Below are 26713 nucleotides of genomic sequence, written 5' to 3' on the forward strand. Positions count from 1 at the left end.
AAATTATTCAATGAGCGAGTGGGGGGTTGTAATTTAAGAAGAATATTTAATTTTAAGGTACAAAGAGTCCGCATGACCAGAAAAACTTTTTGTATTTCGGTCTGTGGAGTAGGATTGTGGAACAGTTTGAATGTGGAGTTAAAGCAATGTCCAAACATGAACCAGTTCAAAATGACATACAACAAAAAAATTTTCACAAGGTACAGGGATGAAGGGGATGGTTGACAAACAGGGGTTAATGTTTATTTATTATATTATTTATTATTTATTTATGTTTTTTGGTTACTTCATACATATTACTTGTAAGTGTATATCAGTTGTATGTATATATATGTTTGTATGTATCTCTAAAAATTGTCTGGGGTATTATTATTATTAATTAATTAATTATTAAATATGGAAGAAGGGTTTAGGGAGAAGGGGTGAGATTAAATAAGTTATTCTTCTTCTCACTCCTTTTCGAGCTTGTAAAGAAAAAGTGTTGGACATTTAAATTTTGCTTTATGCTTTTCATTGCTTTGCAAATATTGCCTGGAATGTCCAATTGTTTGACTATTTCGATTTTGTTGTTGTTATTTATTCCTATTTATGTCTTTACTTGTTCAGAACAACTAAACTAACAAATAAATAAATAAATAAATATATGTATATATATTAATTATTTTATTACATTACATCAGACTTTATATTTATGCAATCACAATCAAATGTTTTGTGTGTTTTGTTGCTTTTTATTTGTATGACTGACTTGGCAAATTAAATTCCTCATATGTTGCAAAACATACTTGGCTAATAAAGTATTATTGTGATTGTGATTGATTGTGATTACAACTTTACAGTGAATGGCAGGGCCCTGGAGAGTGTTGTAGAGCAGAGGGATCTAGGGATCTAGGAATTCAGGTACACAGTTCGCTGAAAATCGTTTCACAGGTTGATAGGGTGGTCAAGAAGGCTTTCAGTACATTGACCTTCATCAGTCGGGGCATTGAATATAAAAGTTGGGATGTTATTTTACAGCTGAACAAGACATTGGTGAGGCCATTATCTATGAGTATTGCATTTATAGGCTGGTTATGCTGCTGTACAAAATAATTTAATTGTTGGTACATAGGTTATTAACAAGAACATATGTTTAATCATCATGTGGCAGGTGGATCAGAAGCTCGAGAACAATTGCCCACTTCTTTATCACTGTTCACTCAAATCTGCCACTTAAATACTCTTGACTGTTGTTAATGAGGTACCGAGGTAGATATTTAACCAGGGGGGAATAAAACTAAAGAACCCAAATAAAGAGAGAGTGTAGATGGTTTATGCATGCAACCTATAATGTAGCTACCTCAATACCACTAACCACGCCTTAGTCATCTCAGTATAACTGTGATATCTTCCCCTTGCTCCTCCCTTGGTTCCAGTACGCCTGAAGACTAGATGCAGTCAGTACTGGGACGTGCTTCACATGTGCCTTTATTAAATACTCAGTAAAGTTACAGTGTGTCAGACATAACTTCTTTACAGAGAGGAAGGAATTTTTTCCCTTGATAGGCACATGTGACTGATAGGCCACTTAAGGGGGAGTTGAGGTGATTCTTCTTGGCATTTCAGAAATGCATTTCCCGAAATAATAGTAGAAGCTAAATCCTTCACTTAGATGTGCTATGAAGTGCCATTAAGTGCAATGCTGAAGACAATTCTCCATCGCTGTTCTTTGGCCATTAAATAAAATGTGCTGAAGGTAGACACAAAATGCTGGAGTAACTCAGCGGGACAGGCAGCATCTCTGGAGAGAAGGAATGGGTGATGTTTTGGGTCGAGACCCTTCTTCAGACTGATGTCAGGGGAGTGGGTGGGACAGAGATAGAATGTAGTCAGAGACTGTAAGACTGGTGGGAGAACTGGGAAGAGAGAGGGAAAGCAAGGTCTAGTTGAAGTTAGAGAAGTCAATGTTCAGACAGCTGGGGTGTAAGCTGCCAGAGCGAAATATGAGGTGCTGCTCCTCCAATTTGCGCTGGGCCTCACTGACAATGGAGGAGGCCCACAACAGAAAGATCAGATTGAGAAAGGGAGGGGGAGTTAAAGTGCTGAGCAACCAGGAGATCAGGTAGGTTAAGGCAGACTGAGCGGAGGTGTTCAGCAAAACGATCGCCGAGCTTGCACTTGGTCTCACGGATGTACAGCAGGTGACACCTGGAACAGCGGATACAGTAGATGTGGTTGGAGGAGGTGCAAGTGAACCTCTGCCTCACCTGAAAAGATTGTTGGGGTCCTTGGATGGAGTTGAGGGGGGAGGTAAAGGGACAGGTGTTGCTGTTGACAGGAAAATGCTTTGCCTTCCATCACAGTGAGGAGGAGATTCATTGTAATGGATGTTTCTGTAAATTGAATTGTGTGTATGTCTTGTAGGAAATTGTCTTTGTTTGTATGGCTGTGGAAACGGAGTTTTGTTTGAGCCTCACTGAGGTTCAAATGACGTAATAAATATTGTATTGTATCTCCTGTGGTTGCAGGGGAAAGTACCTGGTGTGGGGGTGGCTTGGATGGGAAGGGACGAGTTGACCAGGGAGTTGCGGGGGGAACAGTCTCTGTGGAAAGCAGAAAGGGGTGGAGATGGGAAGATGTGGCCAGTAGAGGGATCCGCTGGAGCTGGCGACAAAGTTGGTGGATTATATGCTGTACGCGATGGTTGATGGGGTGGATGGTGAGGACAAGGGGTCTCTGTCCTTGTTACAAATGGGGGGAGGGGGAGTAAGAGCGGAGCTGCAGGATATCGAGGAGACCCTAGTGAGAGCCTCATTTATAATGGAAGAGGGGAATCCCCGTTTCCTAAAGAATGAGGAGATCTCTGATGACCTGGTACGGAAAACATCATCCTGCTTGCAGATGCGGCATAGACTGAGGAATTGGGAGTAGGGGATAGTGTCTTATAGGAAGCAGTGTGGGAAGAAGTGTAGTGTAGATAGCAATGGGAGTCAGTGGGTTTGTAATAGATGTCGGTCAATAGTCTGTCTCCTGTGGATAGAGTTGGTGAGATTGAGAACAGTAGGGAGATGTCAGAGATGGTCCGTGAATTTGAGTGCAGGATGGAAATTAGTCGTGAAGTTGATGAAGTCAGTGCATGAAGTTCTGCATGGGTGCAGGAGGTAGCATTGATGCAGTCGTCAATGTAGAGGAGGTAGAGTTTGGGAATAGGGCCAGCGTATGTCTGGAACAAATAGCCAGGCATAGCTGGCCCATGTGCCAATGGCCTGCTCCCTTGCCATGAATGTTTTATTCTATGATGGTACTTTTAACAGGGCGGAGAGGATGACATCCCTGCAGAGAGAGCACTTAACAACTGCAATGTCAGAATTATTTTTTGTGCAACAATCAAAGCTTTATAGTAATCTACAGTATTTGGGGCAGAGCGTGGTCCTCAAGACATTTATTCCCAAAGGTGTATATTAAAAGAATTTTAGAGTCTAATCAGAAGAGACATTCTGAAATCTATTTTATTAATGTATGTGGCTTTGCAGAGGTCAAGCATATTTCGTATATTAATCCAATATGGGGAAGGCCCCTTAGCAAAACCATTTCACAGAACTAACCAGCTCAAAACCAGCTCAACAGCTCTTGAATCTGATATACAGTATTATTTCTCGTTGAAAACAAAATACCCGAGCTACGAGGATCAAGTGTTCCAGAGCAATTTCCCACCCCTTCACCACTAGTCACCCAAGGCTCCCTCCCTGGATAGACACGGAGTGCTAGAGTAACTCAGCAGTTCAGGCAGCATCTCTGAACAAAATAGATATGTGACATTTCAGGTCAGGACCCTGAAGTTGTCCACGATGCAGTGACCGGCTGTTATCTTTTGGCTTTTGAAATGCACAAGCTGACTTTTTGTTTATTATTTGATTTCCTAGGTCTGGACAGCATTTTAAAGGCTAATGATTTGTTGACCATCACTAATTTAGACCTTGAGAGGGCGCTGGTGAGCTGTTTCCTTAAACACCTACAGTCCTTCCAGAAAAGGTTTTCCCCACAGTCTCTCTGTATGAGAAGAACCCAACAACAATGAAGAACCGAAGATGTATATCCAAATCATGTGAGGTCCCAGGTTTTGGAAGTGATGCGACAATAGCCTAGGTGAATACCTACGGTGCATTTTGGAGATAGTACACATACCAGGAATGCTGGTGGTGGAAGAAAGGTGTGTGATGGATGGGGTGCACACCTAGTGTGTTGGTTCGTCCTGAATAGTTTAGTTTTGCTTTAGTCTAGTTTAGAGATACAGCATGGCAACCAGCGATCACCCGTACACTAGCTCTAACCCACACACTAAGGACAATTTAAACGGAAGCCATTTAACCTACAAGCCTGCACGTCGTTGGAATGTGGGAGGAAATTGGAATAGCTGGTGCAAACCCAGTGATCACAGGGAGGACAGATAAACTCCATATAGACAGCGCCCTAGTCAGGATCAAACCCAGGTCTCGGATGTTGTAAGGCAGACAGTGGAGGAGTCAATATGGGAATGGGAAGGGAAGTTAAAGTGTTTGGCAGGTCCCTGGACTGAGTCGAGGGAGGAGGTATAGGGATCCCACTATTTCCCATCTCTACCTCTTTCTGCTTTCCACAGAGACCGTTCCCTCTGCAACTCCCTGGTTAACTCACCCTTTCCCTCGACTCTGCCCAGGGACCCTGACAGTCTTTTCAGATGAGGCCAAGGTTCACTTGCACATCCTTCAACCTCATCTACTGTGTCGGCTGTCCTATATATCGGTGAGACCAAACGCAGACAGTGTTTCGCTGAACACAGTCGCTCAGTCGGTCTTGGCCTACCTGATCTCCCGGTTGCCAAACATTTTAACCCCATCTCATCCCCTTACTGATCTTTCTATACTGGGCCTCCCCTACTGTCAGAGTGAGGCCATAAGCAAATTGGGGGAACAGCACCTCATATTTTGATTGGGCAGTTTACAACTTGATTTCTCTAACTTCCCTTCTCTAAAGGGTAGAGCAAATCTTAGAGCCATGAATATAAGATAATTAAAAAACAAATACAGATTTTAACACTATACCCATCAAGTGAATACGTTGATTAAATTAGATTTTTAAGGCAAATAAAATTGATGCATTTAAGGGAAGGAAACCATAAGCATGGAAGAAGGAAACTATGATGGGAAGAGAGTCAATTGGAACATAAATACTCTCAAACTGATTAAGACAAATGGTCTGTGGTTGTGTTCTGTGTTTTAATAAACCCCAAATAATATACTTAATTGCAAGATAATACTATTGGAAAATGCACATCCTCTCATCCATCTAACCCTTGGTTAGGTTTATTTTCAGTCCATATATCACGGAAAACAAATCACCATATTGTTACAACTGATTCATCCAAGAGGCATCATAACCTATATCTCCGTGAGGATTGACCAACTAAATATACTGCCATTTGCTCTGTATTTTTTTAACTTTTGTGGCTGTATATCTTGAACTCCATGTGAACCAGGTCCTTTGTATCTCTTTTATATCTAACCTAGATAGGGTAGACAGTCATAACCTTTTCCCCCAGGGTGAAAATGGCCAACGTTAGAGGGCATAGATATAAGGTGAGAGGGGGAAAGTTTAATGGAGATGTGTGGAGCAAGTTGTTTTTATATTAGTGGGGGCCTGGAATGCATCACCAGAGGTAGTGATGCCTCTGTGAGACCGTGGCAGGACTCATCACACCCCTGCCACGGTCTGTTTCAACTACTTCCCTCCGGCAGACGTTACAAGGCTTTCTACGCCCGAACCTCCAGACTCAGGAACAGTTTTATCCCAAGAGCTATAGCGGCTCTGAACCGGCCCTAATGAGTGCCCCCCCACCCACCCCCTTTGGACAGTCTCCCTCAGATGGTCACGTCAATCAATTCATCTTGTTTATTTATGTATTGTATTTATTTACCTTTATTGTACATCAGTGGAGCTGCACACTAAATCTCGTTGCACTGACGTGCAATGACAATAAAAGATATATTATTATTATTATTATTATTATTAGTGATTGAGGCAAATAAGAGAGTGGCATTTAGGAAGCTTTTAGATAGGCACATGGAATGGATCATGTGCAGGCAGATGAGATCAGTTCAGCCAGGCATCATGTCCGATACAAACATTGTGGACTGAAGGGCCTGTGCTGTACTATCCTGTCATGTGCTATACTGTTCTATGTTAGTCGTTATTGACAGCAGTTTTGTAACCACTTTTCTAACGTGCACATTTGCATTTATCAATACTGCATTAATTGTCCTTGTCTAATTAATATGCATTCTTTCCCCAACTTAAATAACATAATTAGATATTTTATTAGTTAACAGTGTAAACAGAGGGCTCTTTTCTCCTGAACTCACCATGCAACTACCAGGAACTGATCTATTTGTCGATCATTCAATGGGTTGTCTGGATCCCAAATTTTCACTTCCATCTTGGATTGATCTCTGGAATCTGATTCACCTATCAACAAGAAAATAATATGATTAATATATCTCCCTAATATAGGTAAGATTATTCAGCTAAAGTTCATGGTATTGCTGACAATCACACAACCTACTGAGGTTTCCCACCTGGTCACAAGTTTTTCAGCAAATGCAAAAGGAATAGATTGATATAGAAATACTGTATACCAAAGCCCAGAAAGGTTAAACACAGAAGGCCATACAGCCCTTGGTATCTGTACTGTCTTAGAACAATACTGCATGGATACAGGCCCTGCAGAGCATCTTGTCCATGCTGACCAAGATGCCAACCTAAGCTAGTGCCATTTGCCCGTGTTTGGACCATATCCTTCTCAGCCTTTCCTATTCATGTTAATGTCTTTTGAATGTAATACCTGCCTCAATCACTCTAGCAGCTCATTCCATATACGCACCATTCTGTGAGTGAAGAAGTTGCACCTCAAGTTTCTTTTAAATCTATTCCCTGTTCCTTGAAACTATGGCCTCTAGTTTTTCATCCCTTTTCATGGGGGGTAAAAGGCTGGGTGCATTCATGACTTTATACACCACCTATAAGATTACTCCTTAGGTTCCCACACTCCAACCAATTAAGTCCTAACTTGCCCAACGTCTCGCTATAACTCAGACCCTGGTGACCTGGCAACATTTGTGTAAATCATCCTTGCACTTTTTCCAGTGTTCGGATAACTTTCCTATAGTATGGTAACAGAAAATATATACACAATACCTCAACTGTGGCCCTACGAACATCTAGTACAACTACAAAAATCATCCCAATTCGTATATTTGATTGATGAAGCACGTAAGCCAAATACCTTCACCAAGGTATTAACTGTGACACCACGATCAGCAACTATGTATTTGTACTCCTAAATTTCCCTGTTCTACAACACTTCCCAAACCCTGCCATTCACTGTAAAAATCCTACTCTGATTTGACTTTCCAAATGCAGCATCTCATACTCTAGTTCAGAAAATGAATTAAACTCGAGTTGCCATTCCTCAGTCTACTTATCGAGCTGATCAAGCACCTGTCGCAATTTTGATAAACTTCTTCACTGCCGACAATATCACCTATTTCAGTCCACAAACTTAAGGGCCTGTCCCACCAGCATGCAATTGCATGCGTCTAGCGCGACCAAACGTGGTCGCTTGAGGCATACGGCCGTGCGGGGCCGGTCCCACTTCGAAGCGCAGAGGCATATGGAGTTGTGCGGGGCTCGTCCCGACATCGCGCGGGGCTCTGAAAATCCTGCACTGTCCGAAAATTCCGCGCGCCAACGGCCTGTCGGTCCGCAGGCACATTGAGGGCGTACGCAGCGTCTTGATGGCGTACGCAGCGTCTTGACGTCGTATTACGTCACCGCCCGGCGTGCCGATGCGTGATGACGTCACCGCCCAACGCCGTGCGACGTCTGTCGGCCCGCCTCCTTTGCAGCTGATTGGTGAGTATGATGTCGGGACCAGCCCCGCACAACTCCATACGCCTCCACTGTTCGAAGTGGGACCGGCCCCGCACGGACGTACACGCCTCAAGCGACCACGTTTGGTCACGCTAGACGCATGCAATCGCATGCTGGTGGGACAGGCCCTTTACTAACCAGGCCTTGTTCATTCTCATACAAATCCTTTCATTAAATGAACACCAATGGGCCCAGCACTGATACCTGACTCAAGTAACAGGCCTCTATTTCGACGACCTTCCATAATCACCCTCTGCTTCCTACCATCAAGCCAATTATGTATCTGAACACTTGTGCTCAATCCGCCTTGTTGCCAAAAATTTTAACTCCCCTTTTCATTCCCATAACGACCTTTCTGCCCTGGGCCTCAGGGGAGAAAGGTCACCTCAGCTGCAGGTAGCACATTACAGATGTGAACCGCATGTTGCACTGCAAAGTGTTTCTTCAATAATTCCTCTTTCTCTTTCCCTTTATTTTGCACCTTTGAAACTTTTGTCAAATTAAATAGTTTCCCACCAACTATTCTATTGCCTCATCATTTTATGTACTTCTTTCAAATCTCCTCTCAGCCTTCTCAAAAACAAATATATATCCTCCCTAATCTGTGGGAAGGAACTCCAGATGCAGGTTTAAACTGAATATGTTAGCAGCATCTCTGGAGAGAAGGAATGGGTAATGTTTCGGGTCGAGACCCTTCTTCAGACTAGAGTCAGGGGAAAGGGAAATGAGAGATATGGATGGTGATGTAGAGAGGTATGGATCAAATGAATGAAAGATATGTAGGAAAGTACCAATGATAAAGAAAATAGGCCATTGTTAGCTGTTTGCTAGGTGAGCACGAGAAGCCTGTGTGACTTGGGTGGGGGAGGGATGGAGATAGGGAATGCCGGGGTTACTTGAAGCTAGAGAAATTAATATTCATACCACTGGGTTGTAAGCTTCCCAAGCGAAATATGAGATGCTGTTCCACCAATTTGCGTTTAGCCTCACTCTGACAATGGAGGAGGACTGGGACAGAAAGGTAAGTGCATGAATCGAAAGGGGAATTAAAGCGTTTGGCAACCGGGAGATCAGGTAGGTCCAGGCAGACTGAGTGAAGGTGTTCAGCGAAACGATCGCCCAGTCTACGTTTGGTCTCGCCAATGTATATGTATCCACATCTTGAGCAATGGATACAGTAGATGAGGTTGGAGGAGGTGCAAGTGAACCTCTGCCTCAACTGAAAGGACTGTCTGGGTCCCTGGACAGGGCCAAGGGAGGAGGTATAGGGACAGGTGTTGCATCTCCTGCGGTTGCAGGGGTAGGTACCTGGGGAGGGGGTGGTTTGGGAGGGTAGAGATGAGTTAACCAGGGAGTTGTGGAGGGAATGGTCTCTGCAGAAGGTGGAAAGGGATGGAGATGAGAAGATGTGACTAGTGGTGGGATCCCATTGGAGGTGGCAAAAATGTTGGATGATTATGTGCTGTTTGCGATGGCAGTTGGGATGAAAGGTAAGGACTAGGGGGACTGTCCCTGTTACAACTAGGGGGAGGGGGAGCAAGGGCAGAGCTGCAGGGTACCGAGGAGACATGAGGGCCTCATACATGATGGAAGAGGAGAACCCCTGTTCCCTAAAGAATGAAGGCATCTCGGATGGAATTTATCTCTAATATATTCTATGTTCTCTGTAATACCCTCACATCTTTCTTCTAATAAGGCAACCAGAATTTAACATAATAATCCAGCTGATACCAGATCAATATTCTATAACAGGCTCAGCATCACTTATTTTGCTATGACTCAAAAATGAGCTTAGGTTCATCCTGTTTCCATTTATTATCCTTGAGATGTTTCTACAATGTAATTGCAGTCCACCAGTGGTAAATTAAATTGATTGGACATGATTTGGAAAGGCACACACCTGTCTATATAAGGTCCCACAGATGACAGTGCATGTCAGAGCAAAAACCAAGCCATGTGGATGAAGGAATCGTCTGTATACCTCTGAGACATGATTGTGTCGAGACACAGATCTGGGGAAGAGTGTAAAACAATTTCTGCAGCATTGCAGGTCCCGAAGAGCACAGTGGCCTCCGTCATTCTTAAATGGAAGAACTTTGGAACCACCAGGACTCTTTATAGAACTGGCAGCCCGGCCAAACTGAGCAATTGGGGTAGAAGGGCCTTGGACAGGGAGGTGATCAAGAACCCGATGGTCACTCTGACAGAGCTCCAGAGTTCCTCTGTGGAGATGGGAGAACCTTCCAGAATGACAACTATATCTGCAGCACTGCACCAATCAGGTCTTTATGGTAGAGTGGCCAGACGGAAGCCACTCCTCAGTAAAAGACACATGACAGCCCACTTAGAGTTTGCCAAAAGGCACCTAAAGGACTCTCAGACCATGAGAAACAAGATTCTCTGGTCTGATGAAACCAAGATTGAACTCTTTGGCCTGAATGCCAAGCGTCGTATCTGGAGGAAACCAAGCACCACACATCACCTGGCCAATACCATACCAACGGTGAAGCATGGTGTTGGCAACATCATACTGTGGGGATGTTTTTCAGCGGCAGGAACTGGGAGACTAGTCAGGATCGAGGGAAAGATGAACTGAGCAAAGTACAGAGAGATCCTTGATGAAAACCTGCTCCAGAGCGTTCTGGACCTCAAACTGGGGTGGAGGTTCACCTTCCAACAGGACAACGACCCGAAGCACACAGCCAAGACAACGCAGGAGTGGCTTCGTGACAAGTCTGTGAATGTCCTTGAGAGGCCCAGCCAGAGTCCGGACTTGAACCCGATCGAACATCTCTGGAGGGACCTGAAAATAGCGGTGCATCGACGATCCCCATCTAACCTGACAGAGCTTGAGAGGATCTGCCGAGAAGAATGGGAGAAATTACCCAAATACAGGTGTGCCAAGCTTGTAGCGTCATACCCAAGAAGACCCACTTGGCTGTAATAGCTGCCTCAACAATGTACTGAGTAAAGGGTCTGAATACTTATGTAAATGTGATATTTCAGGTTTTTTTTAATTACTTTGCCAAAATTTCTAAACACCTGTTTTTGCTTTTTTATTATGTGGTATTGTGTGTAGATTGATGATTTAAAAAAAAGGAATTTAATCAATTTTAGAATCAGGCTGTAATGTAACAAAACGTGGAAAAAGTGAAGGGGTTTGAATACTTTCTGAATGCATTGTAATTAAGTTCTTACAGCAGATTGTATTTTGCTTAGGATTCCAGCATCTGCAGTCTTTTGTGTCGCAGCATAAATTGATACTTATTGATAGTTGAAGGTTTTATAAAAACATAAATTGTGCTAAAATTGATTAAGTAACCAAGAACACATGGAATAGATTTCTGAGGGAAGTACTGGGAACCAGCATATCAAATTTGTGGAGGCACAGTGGCGCAGCTAAAAAGTTGCTACCTTACAGCACCAGAGACCCAGGTTCAATCCTGACTACGGGTGCTGTCTGTAGAGTTGGTACATTCTTCCAGTGTCCACGTGAGTTTTCTCTGGGTGCTCCAGTTTCCTCCCACACTAAATACATACAGGTTTGTGGGTTAATTGGCTTTGGTAAGTTGCAAATTGTTCCTAATAATAATAATAATGGATGGGATTTATATAGCGCCTTTCTAATACTCAAGGCGCTTTACATCGCATTATTCATTCACTCCTCAGTCACACTCGGTGGTGGTAAGCTACTTCTGTAGCCACAGCTGCCCTGGGGCAGACTGACGGAAGCGTGGCTAGTGTGTAGGATAGTGATAGTGTACAGGGTGATCACTGGTTGGGGCAGAAGGGCCTGCTTCCACGTTGTATCTCTAAAATGTAGCAGGAGCACATGTAAATAGCTCGTTCTAAGCTCCCCCCAGTCTAGTTTCAGTCAGTAAAATACTGAATCAAGCACTTGAGCAACTAAACTTTATTTTGGATAACACAACACAAATTCCCCTATACAATACCTAACCACCGCAGGTTCAATCCTTGTATCTGCTTGGCCAAGCCCTTCTAGACTCGTGCAAGCAGAGACACTCCAAAAGATCACGCAGTCCCAAGCGTTCTTCCAGAAGATCGACATCGGACCTCATGGGAGCTACCTTTTATAGGTCCCCGAACCTTGAGGGGCCGAACCACATGGGGGTGGTCTCTTTATAAACCAAGTAAACATATTGATAATAACAGTATATAATTGACAATTCCCTAACCCAATAATACAATCTTGTATGCATCGTATTTGAAAGAAGCTTCTCGAAGGAAGCAAACAAGAATAAACAGTGCAACATGTGCCCTGAGATTCAAACAGTTTCTCCAAGGCTCAACAGTTCAACCAATCAGGATAATTAACAGGATGACCATCTCGCAACATTATTTATACTATTTACAATGCCCTTGCAGCGATCCAATCGAAAGGATGCATTTAAGGTTTGTTTGGAAAACTGCTATACATTTTATCAATTTAGGAGAAACAAGGAGAACACCTGGATCCCTCACCATCCTGCATACCAGTATGAGTCTAGCCATTTTAAAATAAGGCTGTAACGTAACAAAATGTGGAAAAAGTGAAGGGGTCAGATTACTTTCTGAATGCACTGTATCTATATCTTCACTATTAATGTGGCAACACCCTATTTTCTGATGAATTCAGGTGCAAAGTATCATTTGTCATCAGCATTCATGCGTGAGTTTCCATTTTTGTCATGAAAAGGTCCCACTGCTCCATGTGCTGCTTATTATTTCTAATATTTATGTGCCTAAACAACAGTTTTGGTGTTAAGGCCATTGTTAAACCTCATCTGCCGTACACCTGCCTATTCCAGCATCCTGTCCACAAACTCCAACAATTTATTGCTCTGCTCTTTACAGGACACAATATTGTCAAGATTTGAGTCACCTGGGTTTCTCATTGTAGGTAGCTAAACTTTTCTCATATGCTCTCTTTGCCCCACTTATTTTACTTTCACTACTTATTTACTCCTGCAATATTCCCACTGATTATTTTATGTTTAAAGAGTTTTGCTCCTTGAAACCTAATTAAAATATTCTATGATAATCTTTACTTTTACATTTGAAGTGCTGAGAAATAATAATTCTGCAACAACATATTTCAATCAAAGGTTTTTTTAAACTAAATGATAAATTAACATATGGACCATGGAACTATCTGAGTTCCAATGGGCAGATATGGTCAACATCCTGCAATCCACTGACTGAGGGTATATACTCACAAAGTGGAAACGGCATGAGAATTAAGTCTTCGGCTTAAATGCCTTAACAAATCTGTTAATACTGTTGAGGTCTGCCGAGCAGTACCTTTCAAAGAAAATCAATGAATTATGACAAATATCAGATGTTTTCGATTGTAAAATACAAAAGAATAACATAACCCAAGAGTTATTTCAGCAAAAATAAAAAATCAGTTTCCCAAGTGATTGAACATTGCTGATCTCTGACATACAGTTCACCGACCAGTTACTATATTCTTACAAAAACGCTCTAAGTGCTCTGTGTGCAATAAATAAAGCTGTTCCTGCACTGCTCCCATTCATGACCCTTCTGTAAATTGAAGTATTTAAACTACAATATAACAATTACACCAATTGACAAATGTTACAAATCATAAAATAAAATCGTGGGGAATATATTCCAACTGGCATTGAAACAGGAGAAAAATAATAATGGTGCAGTTGCACAAAACTGAATACAAGTCATTTTAAATGTGGTCATGAGTCTAAAGACTAACCTGACATGCACTATAAGATTGCAGTTCTTGCCCACAATTTTTAATATTTAAACAGTACATGTGGTGCATATAAACTTTTTATCTCGGAAGATCGTATATATCTCTAGAATTCTCTGCCCCTGTGGATTTGGTGGCCAGATCACCAGCTATATTTAAGATAGACATAGATAAATATTTGAAAGATTAAGGAGTTGAGAGCCCAGGGAACTGACACAGAAGAGTTTTAGCAAGCATAAATCAGCCACAAACATAACAAATGGTGAGGCAAGCCTGAGCGAGCCAATGGCCTACTCCAGCAAAAGGATTAATTTCATTTTACTGTCTGCTTTACCCGTATTCCTGTGCTATAAATGTTACAAAAATAATATCTTATACTGAGATGATAATAGCAATTCTACTCATTAGTCACATCTATATAATTAAAAGTCTCATCTTGACCACTTCCTGTCTGCGCTGTATATTGATTGTAGAAAAAACGCTACCATATAACGCTATGATTTTTGGCCATCTTACTCACAGTCCTCCTCCGCTGGGCCGGACCCGAGGATTTTTCCCATCGATGAAAAAAAAAGTTATGAGTGTGTAAAAAACCTTGAGATCCTCTCGCCTGTCAATCACTGTGATGAAGGTAACACCCATTCGTGGGGGGGGGGCAAGACTATAAAACCCCGGATGCCTGGACGTGACTCAGTCACTCTGCAAGATCGCAAGGGAGAGGCCACAACTCTCATTCCAAGCTGTGAATCAACTGAACTGTGAGTCTGCAATGTACTTGCAATAAATGATTTGTTAGCCCTTAATGACAATGCCATGAGTTGTTTGGCCTGCTGCCCTGCTGTGCTTGAAACGGCAATGCTATATTAGGTCCAACTGTGTTTGGAAGGAATAAAGGCTTTATTCGGTCCGACTGTGTTTGGTTCAAAAGTCCCTCTCATTTTGTGACTTCCGCTTAGTGGACAGATCGCGCTGATTGCGTAATTTCCAGTGAGTACAGAGGTCGCGCTGATTGCGTAATTTCCCATAAGTGCAGAGGTCACGCTGATTGCGGAAGTGCCGCTGACTGCGGAAGCCCCAAAGTGGAGAGGCCGCACTCAGCCGTGTGAGTATTCAAGAAAGTTTACTGCCATATCTATCATATCTATCTATCTATCTATCTATCTATCTATCTATCTATCTATCTATCTATCTATCTATCTATCTATCTATCTATCTATCTATCTATCTATCTATCTATATGGTATGTGAGTCAGTGATTGTGTGTGTATGTGTTTGTGCGTGTATGTGTTTGTGAATGTATGTGTGTGTGAGTGTGTTTCTGTGTGTGCGTGTGTGTGTCTGTGTGTGTGAGTGTGAGTGTCTGTGTGTGTGTCTATGTGAGTGTCTGTGTGAGTGTGTGTGTGTGGATGAGTGTCTGTGTGTGTATGTGTATGTGTTTGTGTGTGTGTGTGTGTGTGTGTGTGTGTGTGTGTGTGTGTGTGTGTGTGTGTGTGTGTGTGTGCGTGTGTATGTGTGTGTTTGTGAGTGTGTGTGTGAGTGTGAGCCTATGCGGATGTGCGTGTGTGCGAGTGAGTGTGTGTGTGGTCTCAGTGACTGAGCTGCCAGCCCAAGAATCCAATCAGCCCACAATGTCCATACTAACTCCAGAAAGCCCCCCCCCCCCCCTCCACTGGCCAGCAATATTGTAATTGGTGGAGAGGTGGAATATTGCGTTGGGGGACCAGCCCTCCCGTGTGAAGCTGGGACCCAACGGGTCCCACTTAATCTAGTCTTTATCTAAAACAACATACACTGAGTTGCCAGAGCATATATATTTTTTAAATTTTATTTCAGATGTTCTAAGCTATATTTGATTCCACAGGAATTGGTAAAGTAATCATCTTTTTTTGTTGAATGGACCCAAATCATAAAAAAGTTCTAAATCAAAATCTATTTTGAGATACCAGTAACAGATTGAACAGTAATTTAAATTTCTAGCAGCTAGAATTAGTTTAAGTAACAATTGATTAGAAGATGTATAACTTACATTAAAACATTGGCAGAGCTTTCTCAACAAAAATAAAATTCTGCAATTTTTCAGTTTTGTTTTAGTACTTCAATTTTGTTTCATAGTTCATTATGTTAAATATTTCCTAAAGGATGACAACAATAATTTGACAAAATATTAATGGCCAATTGTCTACTACAAACCTAAAATGAACACGGCAGTTATCTCCTTGAATGTGAATATTTAAATTATATTTTAAGCAAAAATGGGAACACCAAACTAAATACTTCCAGGAAACTAATTCCATTTTTGCTACATTACACAAACTGTTGCTATCAGACTTTGTTCCCGCTCTTTACCCCGCCACTCACACCCCTCTCTCCACCTGAGAATATCAAACTTCGAAGGTCGAGGGGAGACTGGAAAGAAATATATCAGATTTTGACAGAACCTTTTTCCCCAGGGTAGAAATGTCCATAACTAGAGGGCATGGCTATATGGTGAGAGGGGAAAGGTTTAATGGAGATGTGCAGGGTCCGTTTCTTTTTACACATAGAGTGGTGTGGGCCTGGGACACATTGCTCAGGCTTATGGTGGAGGCAGATAGGGTAACGACATTTAAGAGGCTTTTAAATGAGTACATGAATATGTAACGGATAGAGGGATCTGGATCATGTACAGGGAGACTAGGTCAGTTAATCTGTGGATCATGTTCAACACAAACATTGTGGGCTGATTGGCCCATTCCTGTGCTGTACTGATCTATGATCTGTGTAATGAAAGGTCACAAAATTAAACCGTTTCACATTTCATTGCTGCTTCCTAACGTACTAGATACCTCCACATTTTATTGTTTTATTTCAGAGCCTTAAAGGCTGTTCTGTAAAAGCATGAAGATCGCAAAATAGATAAATGATATGCCGACTGATCTTTGTTTGTCCTACTAGAAACAGCCTCCAATTATTCACAGCTTGCGGCTATGCTTCTTCCTCTAGGACTCCAGGGAGTTAGTTCAATTTAATAATTATGATGTCCAACAAGCTAACCAGTATCAAGCATATATTTCACTTGGCCAGTTTAAACACATGCCTCTTGGTGTTCTGCCACAGTTTGACTTGAAGTATGGTTTAATTAGCAGTGTCAATGTTCTATTTTGTCACAGAACTACCTTATCTACCCACACAGGTCCCTTTTTAAATCAACTCTTTCAAAGAAAAGCCCAAGTCTTTAGTTTGAATCTTTTTAGTTTTTGAGATATAGTGAGGAAAAAAGGCCCTTCGGCCCACCGAGTCCGCATGGACCAGTGATCGCCACACACTAACATTATCCTACACACAATAGGGATAACTTACATTTATACCAAGCCAATTTACCTACAAACCCGTAGATCTTTGGAGTGTGGGAGGACACCGAAGATCTCAGAGCTAACCCACGCAGGTCACGGGTAGAACGTAAAACTCTGTACAGACAAGCTCCCGAAGTCAGGATCGAACCAGAGTCTCTGGCACTCTAAGGCAACCACTGCACCGCTCTTCCTCAGGTTAATTTGGTGCCAAGCATGCATGGTATTCAATATATTTTTCTCATCACGTATCTTCCATCAATCCACTCGCTAAAAATTACAAGTTTTATGCATAGCACCTTCAAAATGAAATTCCTACACCAATTTACCTTTGTTGTATAACCCCCCCCTCCCCAACCCCCAACAGCGAAGGTCCAAGATGAGACACTGGAAGACAGACTACTTTGCACCTCACAAGCGGCACTTATCTGTAGAGCCAAACATTGATAATGTAATCGCCTTCACAGTATTTCGTCATCTGATTAAAAAGGTATTTAAAAATCAAAATCTCGAGGTGCAATAGTAATTTTTAAAATAAATAAATAAATAAATGGTATCAGGACCTGGCAATGGGAGGTAAAACAACAAAAACAGACTTGGTTGGTAGTCCCCTTTCTGCGGAGTTTAATGTTATAATAGAGCGATTGTTCCTACTTTCTTTTTCTTTCTTTTCTAGGGTCTACTTTCTTACTTTACTTCCTTCTCTAACTTCTTTTCTAAGGGGCTTTCTTTTCCCAACACTCTCTTGCACTTCACGACTCTTGCGCACTTTCTTTACTTTCTTTACTTCTATCTTTTTCTTAAAGCTCAAAAAAATGAAGCGGTACAAAAAATGTGTTAAGATATATGTGTTGTGTATTATTGTAATTTACTGTACTTCTAATAAAAATAATGTAAATTTTTTTTTTTTTTTAAATCAAAATCTCAACCTGGCGCTAAGCTCAAGGCCAGCATTGATCACCATCTTCCCATATGCTTCTTGGACAGGACTACCCAAACCTGATACCTCAAAGCACTGGAGAGATGCCAGTAGCGTACTTTCCACAAAGTCGCACATATTCACTGGCAGAATAAGCAAATCTAATATTCTGACCTGCAGATAATCTGTCACAAAGTCAATCGTTAGCAAGAAATTACCAGGTAGACGCAAAATGCTGGAAGTATAACAGCGGGTTAGGCAGCATCTTTGAAGAAAAGGAATAGGCGACGTTTTGGATCAAGAGTCAAGAGTGTTCTATTGCCATATGTCTCAGATAGAACATTGAAATTCTTACTTGCAGCAGCACAACAGAATATGTAAACATAGTACACTCTAAACAATATAACAATACAAGTTAACTATACAAGAAGTTGAGACCCTTCTTCAGACTTCAGTTACTTGAAATGATAGACATCAATATTCAGACTGCTGGGTTGCAAGCTATCCAAGCAAACTGAGGTGCTGTTCCTCCAATTTGAACCTGGCCTCACTGACAGTGGAGGAGGCCCAAAACAGGAAGGTCAGTATGCGAATGAGAAGGGGAGTTAAAATGTTTGGCAACCGGGAGATCGTGTCGGCATAGGCAGACTGAGCGTAAACGTTCAGCAAATCAATCAGCAAGTCTACACTTGGTCTCGCTGATATATAGGAGCCCATACCGGGAACAACAGATACAGTAGATGAGGTTGGAGGAGGTGCAAGTGAACCTCTGCCTCACCCGAAAGGACTGGTGGGATCCCTGAATGGAGTTGAGGAGGTAATGTTGCAATAGGTAAGAACAATAACAACCTTGAAACTGTCTTGTGCTGCCCATGGAACAGCGAGAAATTGCTCGATCACAATCTCATTGATCTGCTGGACTTGCCAGGTGCAATTTCATTATATAAAATGGTGTATTAAAGAAGAATGATGGCTCAATATTTCCCATATTGAGTATTTCATTGTAAAACTGTAATTCTTAGCTTGCAGGTACAATGTTTCGAATGGTGAGTATACAGCACCTGCTCAGCACTACCAAGAACTCTGCACTTGTTGTAAACACACTCAAGGAACAAATTCACAGCATCCCAACTGGGCAGAGCATATTCCAATACTAAATGTTTACTCAATCTGTGGGAGGCATAGGTGGGATAGATGGTCCGCGTTCCCACAGTGGAAATGTCAAATACCAGAGGGCATGGGTTTAAGTTGGGAGTGGATAGGAGATGCAAAATATTTTATTTGACTTCAATGACGGCCATGTGTATGGGGAAGATAGTAAATGAATGCTTCTCATCCGTTTTTATTTACCGAGAGAGTGGCAGGTCCCTGGAATGTAATGATCGGGGAGGTGGTGGAAGAGTTACTCTAACAACATCTAAGAGGCATTTAGGCAGGCAGGGAATGTGGAACACATGCAGGAAGATGGAATTTGTGTACATTGGCATCATGGTCGGTCCAAACATGATGGGCAGAAGGGCTTGTTCCTGTGCGGTACTGTCCCATGTTCTTAAATGAATTAATTTACACAATACATTATAACACTTTCCTACTTTTATTAATTGCAATCAGAAATATTCATGGAGATTGCAAATGCATTGCACCATATAGCGGCAGATTATTATATCATTCAAGAGATTACTCCCTCGAGCCACTTAAGAGACAGCATGGCGTTAGGAGAATGTTGTGTTACGCATGTGAGCTCTCCGTGAGACTTTCAGAGCTCTCTGGAGATAAATCTTCATAACACAGTCTTTTGATTAATAGTTTCTTTATTGTTGAAGAAAAACAGTAAGATGATCCAGTGGTCTCAGTGGACTATCTTTGTACACTTTGCTAATCGAGGTTGTACTTAGGTATAGCAATAGTTTACTGGACTATACGTAAGAAATGAATTTCACTGCGTTTATTCACACGTGACAATAAAAGCACCATTGAACCATTGAACTTCTTTGAGCAAACACATGCCATAGATTCACGTTGTACAAAGAAACAACAATCTTACCTTCATTCAGCATGTCTGAAATATCTGCTTGGTATCGAGTGCCTACACGTATTTCCCCTTTGTCTGCTAGGAGTGTTTTCTGTGAGGGATCATACACCAAGAAGTAGAAAAAACTATCCTGCATGACAGAAGATAAGTATTTTTTTAAACAAACTTGTGAAAGTTACCAGTCAAACTTATGAAAAAAACACTCAAAAGGGATCAAAATTATCACAGGAGGCACAGTGGCTGGATTACAGCACAGAGACCCAGGTTCAATCCTGACCGCGTGTGCTGTCTGTATGGAGTTTATACAGTGCCCTCACTAATGTTTGGGACAAAGATCCATCATTTATTTATTTGCCTCTGTACTCCACAATTTGAGATTTGTAATAGAAAAAAATCACAGCTGAAAAAAATCTGATTTTATTAAAGGGTATTTTTTATACATTTTAGTATGACCATGTAGAAATGACAGCTGTGTTTATACATTGTCCGCAAATTTCAGCACCATGATGTTTGGGACACATGGCTTCACATGTGTTTATAGTTACTCATGTGTGTTTAAATGCCTCCTTAATACAGGTATAAGAGAGCTCTAAGCACCTAGTCGTTCCTCCAATCTTTCCAGCACCTTTGGAAACTTTTATTGCTGTTTATCAACATAAGGACCAAAGTTGTGCCAATGAAAGTCAAATAAGCCATTATGAGACTGAGAAACAAGAATAAAACTTAGAGATATCAGCTAAACCAAAATCAACTGTTTGGAACATCATTAAGAGAGAGCACTGTTCACAAAGGGACTGGCAGGCCAAGGAAGACCTCCACAGCTGATGACAGAAGAATTTTCTCTATAATAAAGATAAAACCCTAACCTGTTCGACAGATCAGAAACACTCTTCAGGAGTCAGGTGTGGATTTGTTAAATGACCGCAGAAGACTTCATGAACAGAAATACAGAGGCTACACTGCAAGATGCAAGCCACTGGTTGGCCGCAAAAATAGGATGGCCGGGTTACAGTTTGCCATGAAGCACTTAAAAGAGCAGCCATAGTTCTGGAAAAGGTCTTGTGGACAGATGAGATGAATAACATATCAGAGTGATGGCAAGAGAAAAGTATGGTGGAGAGAAGGAACTGCCCAAGATCCAAAGCATACCACCTCATCTGTGAAACACGGTGTTGAGGGTATTATGGCCTGGGCATGTATCGCTGCTGAAGGTACTGACTCACTTATCTTCATTGATACAACTCCTGATGGTAATAGCATAATGAATTCTGAAGTGTATAGACACATCCTATCTGCTCAAGTTCAAACAAATGCCTCCAAACTAATTGGCCGACGTTTCATTCTACAGCAAGACAATGATCCCAAACATACTGCTAAAGTTTTTCAAAGCTAAAAAATGGTAAATTCTTGAGTGGCCAAGTCAATCCCACAATCTGAACCCAATTGAGCATGCCTTTCATATGCTGAAGAGGAAACTGAAGGGAACTAGGCCCCCCCAAAAAGCATAAGCTAAAGATTGCTGCAATACAGGCCTGGTAGAGCATCACAAGAGAAGATACCCAGCAACTGCTGATGTCCATGAATCGCAGACTTCATATACTAATACTAAATAATATTATAATATAATATTAATAATAAAATACTAAACATGACTACTTTCATTTACATGACATTGCTGTGTCCCAAACATTATGGTGCCCTGAAATGGGGGGACAATGTATAAACACTGCTGTAATTTCTACATGGAGAAACCAAAATGTATAAATATAGCCTTTATTAAAATCTGACAATGTGCACTTTTTTCTATTACAAATCTCAAATTGTGGAGTTGTAGAGATCCAAACATTGTGAACAAAACAGTGTCTTTATTAACAAATACAGTTTTTGCACACATGCGCGTTTAGTAAAGACTTGAGTAAAGTTCCTGCCGTTGTTATAGGGCGCACTAGTTGACTGACGACTTGCTCATCACCAACTCCCACCAAAACTCTGTCGCTTGATAGTCCCAGCTCTCCTGACGAGGGTTCTAGCAATAAGTGGCTTGACCACCAGATGTCGCCACAGAGTACAGCGGCAAATAAATAAATGATGGGTCTTTGTCCCAAACATTATGGATGGCACTGTACGTTCTCCTTGTGACCCTGTGGGGTCTTATCTAGGGTGCTCAGGTTTCCTCCAACATTCCAAAGATGTGCAGGTTTGTAAGTTAATTGTCTTTGATAAATTGTCTCTAGTGTGCAGAATAGAACTCGTGTATGAGTGATCGCTGGTTAACACGGACCTGATGGGCTTTACAGCCCGTTTCCACATTTTATCTCGAAACTAAACGAAGTTGCCATCACTTTAATTTCCCACAGAAGGGCAGAGGGTGGATATTAACAATTGATATCTAGAAGCCGAAAACAAACTTTGGAAACAGGTTCAGGCACAGAATGCACTTAATCTGTGCAGTTACCCATGTCATTCATTGTGCAATATTTATTGCATTTACCTGCCTTATCAGTCCATGACATTTCATAAGAGCTGATAGTTCTGGTACTGAAGATGAAGTGGAAATTAATGGCAGAAAGACAGCGATTCAAACTGTTGATGAATGACAGAACACCTTCTCATCTGGCAACGTAACACTAAACCATGGAGGATATTGATAGAATCAATGGCTTCAATCCCCACTGAAGAACTTAGAAAACTCCATTGAAAGTACAAACAAATACTAAGTATTATACTGAAAAAAATAGCTTGTTATAATATACAGAGACTTCAGGCAAGGAAGATATCAACCAGTGAGCCTAACATCTGCAGTAAGTTAGTTACTGGAGAGGATTCTGAGGGATAAGATATATATGCATTTGGATAGACAGGGGCTGATTAGGAATGCAGCATGGTTTTGTACATATGAGATTGTGTCTTATGAATTTGATTGAGTTATTTGAAGAGGTAATCAAAAAGGTTGTCAAATGCAAAGCTGCAGACATTGTCTATATGGACTTCAGCAAGGCTGATACAGTTCTGCACAGTCGGCTACACTGGAAGGTTAGATCATACAGCATCCAGGGAGAGCTAGCTAATTGAGTACAGAATTGGCTTGATGGAAGGAAGCAGAGCATTGTGGTGGAAAGGTGATTGATGGACTGGAGGCCTGTGACGAGTGGCATGTCTCAGGGATTCGTGCTGGGCCTATTGCCGTTTGCGGTTTATATCAACAATTTCAATGAGAATGATTAGTAAATTTGCAAATGACACTAAACTGGGTGGTATTGTAGACAGTGAGGATGGTTATCAAAAATTACAGCAGGATCTTAATCAGCTGGGCAAATCAGCTGAGGAATGGCTAATGGCTAAAGTAGATAAGTGTGAGGTGTTGCATTTGAGTCAAACTAGAGCAGTAATGAAAAAAACCAAGGCAGGAATGAAAGAAAAAGAGCAAACCCTTCATAGTGAATGTGGAGTGGTGTGAGCAGAAGGCTCAAGGAGTATAGGTACATAGCTCCCCGACAGTCGAGTCACACATAGATAGGGTGGTGAAGAACGTTTTCGGTACATTAAAATTCATCACAGGGTATCGAGTATAGAAGTTTGGATTATAAGATATAGGAGCAGAAGTAGGCCATTCGGCCCATCAAGTCTGCTCTGCCATTAAACCATGGCTGATTGTCCCTCATGCAGGATAGAATATCCTAGTAGAATATTGTGAACAATTTTAGGCATCATATCTGAGGAAGGATGTACTGGCTCCAGAGAGGGTCCAGAGGAGTTTACAAGAATGATCCCAGGAAAGAGTGGGTAAACCTATGATGAACGTTTGTTCGGAATGTCCTGTAATGGCTGCAGTTTAAAAGAATGAGGGGGGGGGGGGCTAATTGAAGCATACAGAATAGTGAAAGGCTTGGATAGAGTGGATGTGGAGAGGATGTGTCCACTAGTGGGAGAGTCTAGGACTAGAGGTCATAGCGTCAGAATTAAAGGCCGTTGTTTTCGGAAGGAGATGGAGAAATTTCTTTAGTTAGAGGGTGGTGAATCTCTGGATTTTTTTGCCACAGAAGACCGTGGAGGTCAAGTCAGTGGATATTTTTAAGGCAGATAGATAGATTTTTGATTAGTTCAAGTGTCAGAGATTATGCAGAGAAGGCAGGAGAATGGGGTTAGGAGGGAGAAATAGATCAGCCATGATTGAATGGCGGGGTAGACTTGATGGACTGAATGGCCTAATTCTACTATTCCTTATGACCTTGTGATCTTATGACCCATTCTCCTGTCTTTTCCACGTGACCTTTGACACCCTTACTAATTAAGAACCTAGCAATCTCAGTTTTTAAAATACCCGTTAACGGCCTCCACAGATTTACCACGCTCCAGCTAAATAAATTCCTCCTCCTCTCCATTCTAAAGGTACATTGTGGTGGCTCCCAAGGGTCGCGCCATCATACTGTCGAACCCCTCGGCCCGGGAGTGGTTCAGTCCGGAGGCGGTCCTTAACCAGAGGGTTTAAAGGCAGGGGTTTGGGTGCCATCTTTCTCTCGTTTGGACCTCCCTACAACCGGGAGGAACATAATTAAAGGTGCCTCTCAAAATACTCGACTCCTCTCTTCCTTTTTGAGACCCACGCACCACAACATCCTATTATTCTGAGGCTGTGCCCTCTGGTCCTTTGAATCTCACACTACTGGAAACAAGCAGGAAAAAGGAGGCATGTCAGATTGAGGCAGTTGAGATGAAGCACATTTCTCCATGAATATGCTGATGAAGGTAATCAGGAGGGCAAAAACAGGACATGAAATGGAGCTAGGTTAAAGAACATTCTGCATTCTACAAGTATATTAAGATTGAAAGGGTGTCTGGAGAAAGATTATGGCTCCTTACATATCAGCTTGGCTGTCATTGTGTATAGGGAAGATAGTAAATTAATATTCCCATCCGTTTTTATTGAGGAAGCCCAAGACTTGAGGCATAAGAGTTGTGATGTGTTCGATCAGGTCTCTGGTGGTGAGGCGACATCTCTACCAGCTATGCTACTGTGCTGCCTTCAATTGCTTTCTATTTTACATAATCCTTTATAATCTTTCTATAAAATATATTCCTATACTTGGAAGCAGCAGCTAGAAAGGGTGGCAACAGAGAAGCCACAGTGAGGCAAACTCAAATGAGCTTATGGTTGAAACAATGAAAATATTTTTGAAAACACAGGAGGAAAGCTGAATGGTATTTGCGCGCAAAGTTTTGAACATTAGTTAGATTTTTACAATTACTAATCTATTGTCGAAAAGGGACTTCAGTACAAAACCATCAGGATCTTGTACCTGCTGAAAGAGAAATGCTGCATTCTGGCAATGCAGGGAGCAGTATTTCTCACAAAGCTTCAAAGAAAAGAAACATTAGCATTCCTTCGTTGTTCGACGTAAGTAAAAATAAATTGTACTGTGGATTTCTTCAACATTTTAATTCTATAGAAAGTAATCAAATTAATAAATTAATTAAAATGGTATTATGAAAACTATTGACTAAACTAATTACTGGATGATGAAGTGAGAATCATTCGAGGAAGATAAATAGGTGTTCAAATTGCCAGGGGTTCGGGATCAACAAATTTGGTCTCCGCATAGTTCAATTGTTTTGATGTTTCAACAGCAAGGAGAGAATAGGTTGAGAGATTATAAAAATTGGTAGGTTATTCCAGGTTTTATAAATGGGGCATAGGACACACAAGTACAGAAATGATGATACATTTGCACACATTTTGGAGCAATTACTGATTAGAATGGAGTTTTAACAGTCATTTATAGGATGGAAATAAATCATTTGGTCCATCGTGTTTGCATCAGCAATAATTGTGCTGTCTCCAGAGCCTTGTATCTTTCTATGCTTCAAATACATATTAAATTCTTTCTTGATGCATTGATCTATACCTCAATGACTTCTTAAGGCAAAGCTCAAAACATGGGGCAAAAACAATTTTCCCAATCTCTGTATTTTTATGACAATTTCAAACTGATGATCACACATTAAAGACTCCATAATTAAAAGTCTTCCCCTTATCACTGAAGTCAATCTGATAATGCTTAAAATATTAATGCTCCTCTTAACTATTTCCGTTCCAAAAGAACTAGTTCTGGTGTTGCTGTAATTTCTCAACCATGTTGCTTACTGTCTGGATCCAAGGTTTTAAAGTTTCAGTCATGGAAATGACAGAAAAAAACCTGCATTCTTTTTCTGTGGACATGACTTAAATGCTTCAACAGTTCTTTTTAATGAAAGCAGTTACCACTCGTCTTGCCCTTTGCAAATAAGGTCTACCCACTGAGTTGTTGGGAAAAAACATCAGAGTTTTTAATCACAACATTACTAATTATAGTGTCACAGTGGGATAAGTACTGCATCTTTTGACTCAAGCGTTTCACTATTTCCAGAAGCTAAGATAGAGTCATAGAAAGATACAGTGTGGAAACAAGCCCAACATGCCCACACCGGCCAACATGTCCCAGCTGCACTAGTCCCACCTGCCAGAATTTGGTTCATATCCGTCCAAACTTGACCTATCCATATACCTGTCTAACTGCTTCTTAAATATTGGGATAGTCCCTGCCTCAAATACCTCCTTTGGCAGCTTGTTCCATACACCCACCAACCCTTGTGCGAAAAATGTACCTCTCAGATTCCAATTAAATCTTTTCCCCTTCACCTTAAACCTATGTCCTCTGGTCCTCAATTCACCTACTCTGGGCAAGAGACTCTGCGCATCTACCCAATCTATTCCTCTCATATTC

The 26713-nt window shown here is 41.5% G+C and overlaps 1 protein-coding gene across 6 annotated transcripts in view; it reads right to left on the minus strand.

The window, feature by feature from the left end:
• mta3 (metastasis associated 1 family member 3) overlaps positions 1–26713 on the minus strand; it is a 132633-nt gene that overhangs the window by 44603 nt on the left and 61317 nt on the right. For all 6 annotated transcript variants that reach the window (XM_033025557.1, XM_033025553.1, XM_033025554.1 and 3 more), the window contains 2 exons: positions 19965–20082; positions 6378–6480 (listed from right to left, as the gene is read on the minus strand). In XM_033025557.1, the coding sequence (XP_032881448.1) occupies positions 6378–6480; positions 19965–20082 (221 nt within the window). The remainder of the gene's footprint in view (positions 1–6377; positions 6481–19964; positions 20083–26713) is intronic.

This window comes from Amblyraja radiata, chromosome 8, assembly GCF_010909765.2.
Source record: "Amblyraja radiata isolate CabotCenter1 chromosome 8, sAmbRad1.1.pri, whole genome shotgun sequence".
Lineage (NCBI taxonomy): Eukaryota > Metazoa > Chordata > Chondrichthyes > Rajiformes > Rajidae > Amblyraja > Amblyraja radiata.